Genomic DNA, 12,986 nt, shown 5'->3' with positions numbered 1-12,986 from the left:
CCTTCACTCATGCGTTACCCTCTCACCCCTTTGTGTTATTTTTGGACTCTGTAGGGTTGCGTTCCCTAAAATATTACTATATATGATCATGTGGAACTACAACGTCTATCGTAGTGCACGTAACTACAATCCCTAAACATTACCGTGTATGGTCATGTTTAGACATGGACTTGCATTCTGACAACGCCCCAAACCTCTCCTATATAATACAAGTCAACACAACCCTCAGGGCTTTCACTCGTTAGTTGTTGTGCAGTCTACACACCTTCAATAACTGCATTACTACTACATCAATATACCACATTCGACGGCTTCTTCTTATTCTCAAGACTTAGGTCTTGGGCGAACCCTACTCAATTCCTATACGTTTCAAGTGTGGTCAACTCTACCTTACACCACATTATTTTACCTAGAGTTATAAGGGATCTGTGTGCCTGGCTTAGAGATTGGTTGGTGGTAGGATATGTTTGCTGTCATTCTGAATATAAGGCGTTCAGAGCTAAAGTGGATCAAGTTCATGAGACGTAGTTTTGAGATAATAGGACTTAAAATTAACTTGCTCCAGTGGATTAATTTCAATAGCAATCATTTTATTGCTCCATTCTTAAATTCTATATTTATAAAATATAAACAATTGTGATGTTAATTGTTGCGACGATTTGGTGACTTGATCCACTATGACTCAGAACATCATGAACAAATAATCTAAGCCAAAAGTGACGGGAGTCACCTACCGACGAATGCTTGGAATTAAGACTTTATCACTTACTGCTCGGAAAAGATCTAACCAGATAATCAGAAAATGAATTTAGCTCACATGAAAATTTGTGACTTGATCCACTTTAGCTCTGAACGCCTCATAAGTGATTCAGTTGCTGATGGCAACATCCATCGCGCTGGATGCCGAGTTACCCAGGAAACCGAGTCGCAATTTGTATACGTATGGATGAATACGGTGAAAATGAAACTAACGAATTTACTATTAATATTTATATTAATCGCCAATAACAATTTGTAAATCACTGTGGAAACGTTTTATTCGAATAGTTTTATTAATAAAGTGTTAATTACCAAAAACAAAATGTAAGCGCATTTATTAGGAAGCGTACGGAAACTGAATGCGGAAAATGTTTACCGCAATCAATGCAGAAAAGCTTACTTTTAGTGCCAGTTTTCTGGTCGGAAATGCTGTCTTTCCACACATTCGTAAAAACTGCTAATACGGTCACAGTTATATTCCAAATGCCATGTTTTTCCTACACACGAACCTTTTACTTTTGCATAATAATCTCCAATTTTTTAGCTCCGAACAGTACATTCTTCCTTGATTCATTTTCTTTCTGGCTTCTTTTTTAGATTATTGTACGTTTTTGCTCACGATGGAAGTTCTTGTCAAACAGTTGAACATCATTTCCACCAGTCATAGCCTTTTCACATCCACAGCTCTCTGGTATTTATCGATTAATAAGGAAGCTTCGGACTCTAATGATATTACTTTCAGTTTTATTGTCTTACTTAGTCTTGTAAAATATACACTAATATTTATTAGAACTTTGTTATTTTTGGGGGGGGGGGGACTGAAATGTGTATAGCGTTATGTTCCATAACTTAATCGAGTTAAGTTTGTAATAACATCGGACCCGTATCTTTGTGAAATACGGTCCAGAAGTAAATGAGGACTAACAAAAAGAATAGGTGCAACACATTTGGTACAAATTCTTTACCATTAAACTCTGGATCTCTTAATTCAGTCTACTTACGTCAATTGTGCCGTTCGTGACTGTATTGTTGCCGTAGTATGTGGTTTTGATCTTGCGACATAATTCATCTTTATAGTCTTGGCTTTTTGACCCTTGATACTTTTCTAGTTGATGAGCTATGTACTCGTCGAGCTTATCCTCAGAGGGTACGGGAACCTTACCTGTAGAGGTAATAAATCAATCAGTCAAGAACAGATCAATTTACAGGAATATAATGATATGGAAAACATGAATGTCAAGTCTCTAAGCTACGGTATGTCTCTAAAGTATACTCTAAGCTTGCAAAAATATAATAATGCGGCAAAGGAACGAGCCGTATCGGAAACAAGTTTGCTGCTCAGGTTTGTTATCAGTTCGTATTACATTACAGACCTACCAACTTTGATGCATAATGCGCGAGACACCCGTAATTACGTCACGACTTCCGCTCTCCCGCAGTGGCGCGATAATGAAAGGCGATCGCTTAACTTTATTATTATTATTATTATTATTATTATTATTATTATTATTATTATTATTATTATTATTATTATTATTATTATAGTAAAATGTTTTCACTGTAGGACCTTCAAAGTATAGTTTAAAGTGTACACTCCAATGCGATTCTTTGGTCTTTTTTTAATTTAAAGTCTAGTGTTTAACCATGGACCAAAAGAACAGAAATGGAATATTTTTCCTGCATAAAATTATCACTCGTACATTTCGAAGGCTGTGGTGTTATTTCAGATAAAAAGTGACATATTTTAATTCACTTTATTAGTTACGGTGAAGTTTATTACCATTATTATTATTATTATTATTATTATTATTATTATTATTATTATTATTATTACATCAGCTGTTTGTCTATGCGGATGACGTGAATATGTTAGGAGAAAATCCACAAACGATTAGGAAAAATACGGAAATTTTACTTTAAGCAAGTAAAGAGATAGGTTTGGAAGTAAATCCCGGAAAGACAAAGTATATGATTGTCTCGTGACGAGAATATTGTACGAAATGGAAATATAAAAATTGGAAATTTATCCTTTGAAGACGTGGAAAAATTCAAATACCTGGGAGCAACAGTAACAAATGTAAATGACACTCGGGAAGAAATTAAACACGGAATAAATATGGGAAATGCCTGTTATTATTCGGTTCAGAAGCTTTTATCATCCAGTCTGCTATCAAAAAATCTGAAAGAATTTATAAAACAGTTAGGGTATATTACCGGTTGTTCTTTACGGTTGTGAAACTTGGACTATTTTGAGAGAGGAACATAGGTTAAGAGTGTTTGAGAATAAGGTGCTTAGGAAAATATTTGGGGCTAAGAGGGATGAAGTTACAGGAGAATGGAGAAAGTTACACAACACAAAACTGCACGCATTGTATTCTTCACCTGACATAATTAGGAACATTAAATGCAAACGTTTGAAATGGGCAGGGCATGTAGCACGTATGGGCGAATCCAGAAATGCATATAGTGTGTGAGTTGGAAGGCCGGAGGGAAAAAGATCTTTGGGGATGCCGAGACGTAGATGGGAAGATATTAAAATGGATTTGAGGGAGGTGGGATATGATGATAGAGGAAGTTGTTTTGTTTCCCTATCAGGTTACCTGAGATGGACTTTACCTGTGGTCTGTTTCATAAAAGTTCACTATAGTATGTACTGTACTAGTAAATCTTGGTTATTACTAGACTAATTTTCTGGGTTGTGTTTCGTATAACTACTGGAATTAAATAAATAATAATTAGTACAGTAAATTTCATCCTACTATGGTGTTTACTAACTACACTATGTTTTAATAATGATCTTGAATTTCGCTGTGCTCGTGTTTTGCACAAGCGAGGAAATGCATTCATTAAATTCTATGACAATTTACAATTACATTTCGGTCACAAAAATTTGTAGTGGAAGAACTTGAGAGCCGGCCTGGCCTGGATGGTGCAGTCGGCAGAGTGCTGGCCTTCTGTGCCCAAGGTTGCGAGTTCGATCCCGGCCCAGGTGCATGGCATTTAAGTGTGCTTAAATGCGACAGGCTCATGTCTGTAGATTTACTGGCATGTAAAAACTCCTAAGGGATAAAATTCCGGCACAACGGCAACGCTGATGTAACCTCCACAGTTGCGATCGTCGTTAAATAAAATTAATAATAATAATAATAATAATAATAATAATAATAATAATAATAATAATAGAACTTGAGCAAGATTAGATCCTCAGTTACAACCAGAAACAAAACGAAATCATGCTCTGAATTCAAAGTTCATGATCCTCCTCATATAAATTGAGACTCATCTTTTTTATTTGCGAAACAGTTGAAAATCAACTGGTTTACACACGAATTTCATTCTTATTTCACATATTTTACTGCAAATATCAGTTAGTAAAGTTAGTTTAAAAGTTCTTAAGTTAATTTTATGCATCTGACGTAGAAACTGATCTCGAGTTGTTTGCTAATGTTGAGTTAAAAATAACCTATAAATAATTTGTGAACTTGATATAGATCTAATTGGGTCTAAAAGAACTTCAGGAGGAAAAAGTCTTGGCTTGAAGTTACTTACAACTGTTCTATAAAATAAAGAAAGTACAAGCATCTTACTCATGAAAAGAGCTGCTTCATATTTATTCGTTCCCATGATTGTCCGCACATTATGACTCTTGCCTGCATTCATTATCTCCCATGGACGTTCTTCTAAAAAGGTGTCTTCGTCATTCTTACTGGCACTCTCGATTGTTGGCGCGAAGTTCATCTGAAAATAAGGTTTTCAAATATAATAAAATATTCATTACGTCCAAAAAGAAATTGCATTTAAAAGGTGATTACTAGTGTCAGGGATGAAATTATAGAGTGCGTCAAGAGATGTGACTATATCCACTTTTCGACTCAATTTAAAATAAACCTCAATTGAAAAGGCCATCCTTATTCACTCCACAGGTTGGGTCAACTGTAAGATTACCATATGTCTGAGATTGGAGTAGTGTGGAGTCCGGGTCATGTTGGCATTCCTGGAAACGAGGCAGCGGATGCTGCAGCAAGGGACGGTGCCATGAATGGGTCTGAGGTGTATTGGCGTGAGAGGTGGCAAGATATTCAAAATTACCTTAAACATAGGTATGTTATGGTGGCAATGGGAAGGAGAATGGTCTGCATAAGAGGGAAATAAATTACAAAGAATAAAGAATACTGTTCGCGTTTGGGATTCGTCCACAAGAGCGTCACGACACAAAGAAGTTTTACTCACCCGTATGAGGATTGGCCACTGTCATCTGACACATAGCCATCTGCTACGTGGTGAGCCTCAGCCGGAGTGTGTTATATGCCATATTCCACTTACATTTTTTATTACAGTGTAGAAAATATGACCGTGTCCGTCGGCAGTATGGAATTCGGCCGACTCTAAGTGACGCTCTTGGAAATGATTTTAATTGTACAAATGCAGTTCTGAGATTTTTATCGAATACAGGACTTGACAGGGTGATTTAGTTTATTGATCCGTTTTACTTATCCTCCGGACCCTTTACATCCGGAGGTTACATTCGTTGTTCTATATGTGTTTTTAACGCACTTGACATTTGGACCTTTTACATCCGAGCATTTTAGAAATGCGCCAGATAATTTATTTCTGGTGGCATATCTTTTATTATTTCTTTTTAAATACCAGCTAAGGTCTGTGATCTCCTCACTGTTATGTTTTTAATGCATCACCCTTTTGAAACTACATTTGTTTGCCTCGTTTTAACCGTGACAACGCTTTTTAGTTCTTTTAAGTATTCAGATTATTGTACTGTGTTTCTGTTTTGTGAAGAATTTTTAGATAAGAGCGCAAATAGCCATAGTAGCTGACGCGCCCTTTTCAAACCCTACTAACTAACTAGGTAATTTAAAATCCGTAGGTAGGTAGTTTACGTAGGTAATTTAAAATCCGAAACAAATAATTTAAGCAGTATGAAATCTTCCTATTGATTTAAATTTTCGTCGTCATTATGCATGGACGTAGGTGAGTTAGTGAATTACCTCGAAGCTCAGAACACCGACGAGTTTTTCTTCAGATTGTTTCATGAGGCAGTCGTATAGTTCCGTATCACCAGTTTGATTGCAACCAAAAGAATTTCCTAATTCAAAGGTGGCTTTTCGTATTTCCTCAGGTTCCTTGAAGGCCCACGGATCCAGAGCTGAACCACTTTGCATAATAGCTCCATGAAATAGACCTGAAATATATAAGGTGATTTCAGAATCTTTGTTACTATAGTCGAAAAATGAATTGATAAAAATTATATGATTCAAAAGGGAAAAGTGAGAACCAATATCTTACCTGATAAACTCAACATAGTTACCATCACTACCTTTCTCTACCCATTTTCATTGCAAACCATTAATCTTAGTTCTGTTTAGATAACGATGAGATGGAATGACAAAGAATTAATAAAATCTACGATGTCAGATTACATTCCTAACACTACATCGGTTTTTATTAAAGAATGAAATAGGAAACGTGCATTGAATTTTATTAAAGTAGAGCAGTCTTGGTGCATAGTCAAAGGTATACCTTATGCCACGGACGCGCAAAAGTGACTCGTGCAACTTAGCAGTGACGTAATGTCTCCCACTACTGCTATCCATGACATTAGTTTTTTTATTTTTTATTTTATTGGGTTATTTTATGACGCTGTATCAACATCTAGGTTATTTAGCGTCTGAATGAAATGAAGGTGATAATGCCGGTGAAATGAGTCCGGGGTCCAGCACCGAAAGTTACCCAGCATTTGCTCGTATTGGGTTGAGGGAAAACCCCGGAAAAAACCTCAACCAGGTAACTTGTCCCGACCGGGATTCGAACCCGGGCCACCTGGTTTCGCGGCCAGACGCGCTGACCGTTACTCCACAGGTGTGGACTCCATGACATTAGTATGACTTGAAGTGAGTAATATGAGTACAGTGAGGGACAGGCCGAGAGAGGGATGTTATTTCCTTTATTGACTACAGCACGCTTGCACAACTTACCCGAGCGAGGGGAAATTAATAGATGTTACATTACGTCACAGCGATGGATGGGGGACTTAAGCTCTTCTCCTCACTCGAGTGAGTTGCACAAGTATGCCGTGTACCATCTTTAGACTTATTAATGGGAGACATAGGTAAAAATGCAAGACTTGAGAAAATCATAATGTTTTCTAATGTGTGGCGCCTAGAGCTACGAAATTTTGCAAAATAATTTGTAATTCTGTGGTAGTGGTCCTTGATTTTTTTTCAGACTTCTTATATATCCAGTTTTTAATTTTTTATTAAACATCATGTATTACTTTGCATATGTATCTTTTTTATGAAACCTGATTAATGAAATAATCTGAAATATTTTATGCTTAATAAGATAATGCATATAACATACTATACAGGGACGTTTTTATATAACATTTTTAGTTTTGTTAAAAAGTTAGATACAAATTATTCTTTGTAATGTAAAAAATGAAAGAGATATTTCACAATTCTTCTGGTAGATACAGTAAATTTACTCAGTAAATTTAAGGTGCAAAGTTTCATCCAGTTACTTCAAATGGTTTGTGAGGAAACGATACTTAAGTATTGAAAAATCTGTTAAGGGAAAATGTAGACAAAGTTAAACACTACCACCGTGTACCGAATACGGGTTACCTATGCTGAAATAAACAGAATGTCTCTCACCTTCAGACATAGGAGACAGCAGATGATAATGTACACTTGCTCCCCCTGCGCTTTCGCCAAAAATAGTCACCCTCGTAGAATCCCCACCAAAACTGGCAATGTTGTTCTGTACCCACTTCAGACCCATGACTTGATCTTTCATTCCGATATTACCAGAAACCCCAGCGGCAGGGAGGTTAATGAAACCTGGCAAAATATAAGAAATACATACAAATATAGGTTTATAGTGTCCGAAAATGATGTGACAGATTTCGAATACCACTTTTCTCAGCATTAATGCATATATATCAATATAATTTCAATACAAGACGCGTTAAGAAAATTTGTTTCACTAAGGGCCGTATTCATAAACGAGACTTTGGATGAAGACTAACCAAAGTCGATTTACTTAGTAAAGTTTAACTTTGTTAAAAGTCCTATTCATAGACAATACTTCTGAGACTTTGACTTCGACTTCGGTAAATCGATATTTGACGATCTTTTTCTAATGTTGGCAATCACAATCACTGCCTTTTAAACGAATTAAATTAATAGATAGTTGAAATAAAGTAGGCATTGCCACAATCAAAGCCGTCTTTTGAGCCACAAATCAATGAAACAATTGAACATTGGTACATGTTAGGCGATTGTCAGCCGTTCTTGCAGCTTTATTACAAGAATAATTATTTAATTGTAAAATAATTTTATTCTGAAGATATTGAAGATAAGAAGACGTCACTAATGACAGACTATAAAAGAGACATATTATCCTGCTGACAGTTGGCAGAGTTACTCCATGCATGACTGCAGAAACTACTTGAAAATTGTCTGAAATCAATATGCAGAAAACATTATGATGGTAGAATTATAAAGTATCTGTATATCCAACCGTATAACCTATTCTCTATAGAATTAAATAGTCAAATCAATATTAAGCCACCAATTCTTACCTGAAGCATAAAATCACGATGATATAAGAAGTTGTAGGCCTATTATTGGTGGAACAGATAATCCTCTTTTACTATTATTCATCAATGAATGTCGAAACTTGACGAGGATAACTAATATGGTTTGTTTATCAAATCTGTACCTTGATTTGAATTTATTATCTACACCTAATAATACGCTAAGGAACATGAACATCTTTAATAATCTCCTAGATATCCTCAATATTCTCGGTAATTTCAACAATTTCTCAAATATCAGCAATTTTCCTTATGTCCATGAACGAAAGTCAAAGTCAAAGTCTAGATTTTCGGCGACTTCGAAGTAAAATCACGATTGAAGTTTACTTTTGTCAAAGTGTCGACTGTGAATAGCAAAATGGCGACTTTGTACGTTCCAAAGTCAACTTTGGTGCGTTCCAAAGTCAACTTTAGTGCAAAGTTTCGTCTATGAATACGACCCTTAATGAACGTCAGTATTTGGTTCCCTTCAGGCTCGCACAATGCTAATTTGATATCACGTTAAGCGCGAAACATTATGTATGTATGTATATATATATATATATATATATATATATATATATATATATATATATATATATGAGATGGAATTGCTTCCACAACTCGTATTATGCAAGTCTTCGTATCTTGCAGAGATTTCGTACACTTGAACCTTCAAATAACCCCATAGGAAGAAGTCTTTACCGAAAACTCCGAGACGATACTGGAGTGTTACTACGACAACGTCCTCTTCCATCAGATAATCTGGTCCCTGCATCATTGCTCCTCCGCTTCCCAGTTTGAAAGCGCCCCCGTGTATCCACACCATCACTGCCCGTGGGCTGCTCGTATTGTCTGCCAACTGTAAGAGAGAACGCGCAAAGAATTTTATACTGCAACCTGCTTATACTGTGTTGCAAGAACGTAGGTCTGTGTTAATTAACGCTTAATGGTTACTGGATTGCCCAGGTCTAAGTCAAATCAGGCATCACTATCTCGGGAATCACTTTAAGTTCAGGAAATTCAACGCATTAGCATCGCAAGAATGGTATAAAAAGTGCTCGCGTTTTATTAATATCCAGCCGGCATCAAAGATGACGCTTTTCTTTGAAAAAGTAGGATAAGAGTTTGTTTATTACTTAGGCCTTCTCAGATGCCGCTCCAGTTACAAGAAGCAGTAACACACGACTACTAATGATGCATTAGCGATTAGCATTTTTATTCGACGTGCCAATATCAACTCCATGTGGCGTACAAAACATCGTTGCCATTATCTCGAGTTTCCCGTGAGTTGAAATTAATATACCGTTAATGGTAATTGTAACTATACTCCGTGTCAGACCAGCAAGTTACTGCAGGCTTTATTGGACAACAAACCCTCACACCATAGCCACAGCCAAACAATCAGTAACAATAGTATTGTCCAGGAGTGTGGGGGAGGGCAAGTACGACAGAGCATACTGGCTCCTTGTGTATACTATCCATTCTAAAAATGTTTTCTTTTACATCACGCACACAATTTAACTCTGGACTGCTCACCCTATTTTGGACTCATTACTGCTCACCTGGGGTATGTTGTCACCCCACGACTTTTCTCTCCTCCTTCCCTCGACTACAAGTAATTAAAACGTTTGTCGTTCAATAGCCCAAGCTATTATTAGATTATTATACTAAACTACAGAAGAAAATGAAGTCATCTGGGATGACACGTCACGAAAGTACAAATACACGTTTAACACCATAGTAATTTCATCGGAATCCAATATTCTTTTCCGGGTTCGCAATTTTTGAAGCATTCTGGCGACTTGTCCATTGTTTCAGTACGACAAGAAAGAGCAAACTAATTGAAGGCACTACACTGACTTATTCTTGCACAGCGATTTGAAGCTGAACTAAACTAAACTAAAAACTAATTGCATATAAAAAACACGCAATATTTACACAAACTACAACAGCGAATAGATTGGCAATCAACACTTTCAAACAGGATAGTAATATGTTTGCACTAGCCCAGCGACAAGCGGTAACTGTCAATCAAGACGCGGTGGTGATTTAAAGCTTATAATTCTGTACCTGCTGAGTTGCAAAATACAAAGGTCCTTTAAATATTTCTTCGAAGAGCTATTGTTACATGAGCAACATAGTTCCCTATTTCAAATACACAGTAACTTACTGGTCTGACACGGAGTGTAGGAACGATCTTTACAGCGAAAACGTGACAACAACGCTTGACATTGCAAGTTTTGATGCTTGTCTTCCGAGTGGGTGGTAAATAAACGTGCCGACTAAAGGTACGGTCAGACGTCGCTACTTTTGCTGCGCAACTTTTGTACTGCAGCTGCAAAAGTTGCGTGTCGTGTTCACACGTAAGCCAAAAGTAGCGCGCTGCACGCTACTTTTCGTGCTGCGCAACCCGAGTGCAGCAAAAGTTGCAACTGGAGGTTGCGAGTCTGTTCACACACAAAGCGCTACTTTTGCAGCCGCAGTCATGCTGCAGGTTTCCATCTCCGTGTTGACTTCTCAATATACATTTTGTGGTTATGTTCGCATTATTAAGAAACTCATTCGAAAGCTTACTTATCTATTATTTGCTTTTCTGCCATAACTAGTATTCAGAAATTGGCATTATTTTTTACTATCAAGCTTTTAAAAACGCCTATATACTTAAATGATAACCAACAGCATATTCACGAAATCAATGTTGGCAACCCTCCTGTTTGAAACTACGCTACAGAAAATTAAAAAAAAATAATTATATCGTCAGCAAATATGCTCAGACTGTGTTGTGCATTTAATGACTGTTACAAATAATATATTTTTATCACATCTAAACATTAAAATACATCCAAACAATAAAAGTATCACTGGCCCATATGGGTGGCAACACTGGTCGCAACCGCAGTAAAAGTTTCAATAAAACCGATGTCAAAAATGCTGCGGCTGCAACCCTGAGAACCCTGTTCACACGTCGCTACTTTTAAGCTTCGCGCATCATGAAAAAGTAGCGAGCAGCAGGTTCGGCAGCCGCTACTTTTCTTGTTGCACCGTTGTTCACACGTCGCAGTACGAGAGTTGCGCAGTTTTTTGTACTGCATCGCTGCAAAAGTAGCGACGTGTGACCGTACCTTAACATATATTGCAACCTTCTGGGTTAATTTCAAGTTATGGAGTGCATAATGGTTAATTTGTGCACAACTGCTGCTAAAACTATTTTGACTTCTAATGTCTATATTACCTCTGATACACATTCTGGTTGAATGTATGTGCGTCTGTTATCAGGCAGTACATCTCACTTGATGATATGTGTCAGAGGAAAAACAATTGTTTGTATGCATCTGAAGCCTGTTTAGTGTAATATGTGTCTAGTCAGTGACGTATGCAATGCAGGGGGAAAGAAACTGGCTATCCTCATTATCTCCTGGCTTAGTTACCTCATGAATGATGCCTTATTGGTGTCACTTAGGTTCAAACCTGTCTTCGGATAGTTGACTAAACAACAAGAATAATTTGTATATTCAACCTGCACTAATAGAAAAAAAATGAAAGGAGTTGCTTGAACGATTTGTTATACTGACGTCATTCTATTTTGGTCGCTTTATTGCTTACGCGATAAAGTCAACTTGTGAACGAGTTCATTCCTACACACAAGGGGAATCCGCATATATAAAGTACCATCCTAATATGGGGTGGGGAATCTTCTCGACTCCTGCACTGCGAAATGACACAGTTCATTTCAATGTGCAGATTTACACCAGCCATTCCTACCTCGTCCCGTCCCGTGATCACTTTGATCACATTTCCATCCCCTCGCGTTACGTCCATTTTCGGTTTTTCCCCTTCAAAATTTTCTAGAACTCCTTCAGTGTAGCAGCGTAATCTGGAGTGAGACTAGTGGCCAACAGGCTTGGAGCTCACATAATTAGTTTCTTACAGCCCCGAACCCCTTGCAAGGACGCGTTTTGCGTATCTTTTAAATTTGTCCTCCAATTCTCCTCTTTCAATTCAATTCAAGTCAATTCAAGGGTGTTGCTTGATACTGAGTACCTCAGAATCTCAGCTATTTGACTCTGTTGTCGTATGGAAACCTGACAAACCACAAGGGAACAAGCAACAACATTTTTTGTAAGTAGGTCGCCATATTCCTGTGTGAGAAACCGCCTCGGGGAGTCAAAGAAAGAAATTCATAACTCGAAAAAGTTTGTTGGTTGTGTCGTCTATATAATATAAAGGAAGACTAGACATAAAAAAGCTTAAGTGTCAATATCTTTGAAAATCAGTTTATATATATATAAAAAAAAAAGAGTATGTCCCGGCTCAATCCACCAAGAAAAAAAGAATGCGTAACATTGCAATTTTATTTAGAACCTAACTTCTCCCATAGGTGTGCAAAATGTATGGTATTAGGCGTACATCACTAGTTGCACAAGAAAACTCTGTTTTGTAGAGTTTTTCTGTGTGGCACTTACAGCCGTTTTCATACTGAGTCTTCAGATATAAAAGACAATTTTTGTTTTTAACAAATATTTACGCTCATGTTAAGGTAATATGAAATCCGCGCTTTGGCATAATCCCATTTTTAAGGATAGCAGGAAGCCTTAGTAATTCAACATGACCACTTCTCTATTATGCGGCATGA

The 12,986-nt window shown here is 37.1% G+C and overlaps 1 protein-coding gene across 1 annotated transcript in view; it reads right to left on the bottom strand.

Annotated features, from left to right (window-relative positions):
* The window catches only part of LOC138716230 (esterase E4-like), a 52,317-nt gene that overhangs the window by 28,491 nt on the left and 10,840 nt on the right, over positions 1-12,986 (bottom strand). The window contains exons 3-7 of the mRNA XM_069849078.1: positions 9,056-9,212; positions 7,428-7,613; positions 5,763-5,956; positions 4,347-4,497; positions 1,761-1,921 (exon numbers count right to left, since the gene is read on the bottom strand). Coding sequence (XP_069705179.1) covers positions 1,761-1,921; positions 4,347-4,497; positions 5,763-5,956; positions 7,428-7,613; positions 9,056-9,212 — 849 coding nt within the window. The remainder of the gene's footprint in view (positions 1-1,760; positions 1,922-4,346; positions 4,498-5,762; positions 5,957-7,427; positions 7,614-9,055; positions 9,213-12,986) is intronic.

This window comes from Periplaneta americana, chromosome 16, assembly GCF_040183065.1.
Source record: "Periplaneta americana isolate PAMFEO1 chromosome 16, P.americana_PAMFEO1_priV1, whole genome shotgun sequence".
Taxonomy (NCBI): Eukaryota; Metazoa; Arthropoda; class Insecta; order Blattodea; family Blattidae; genus Periplaneta; species Periplaneta americana.
This window is presented reverse-complemented; position numbering and strand designations above follow the sequence as displayed.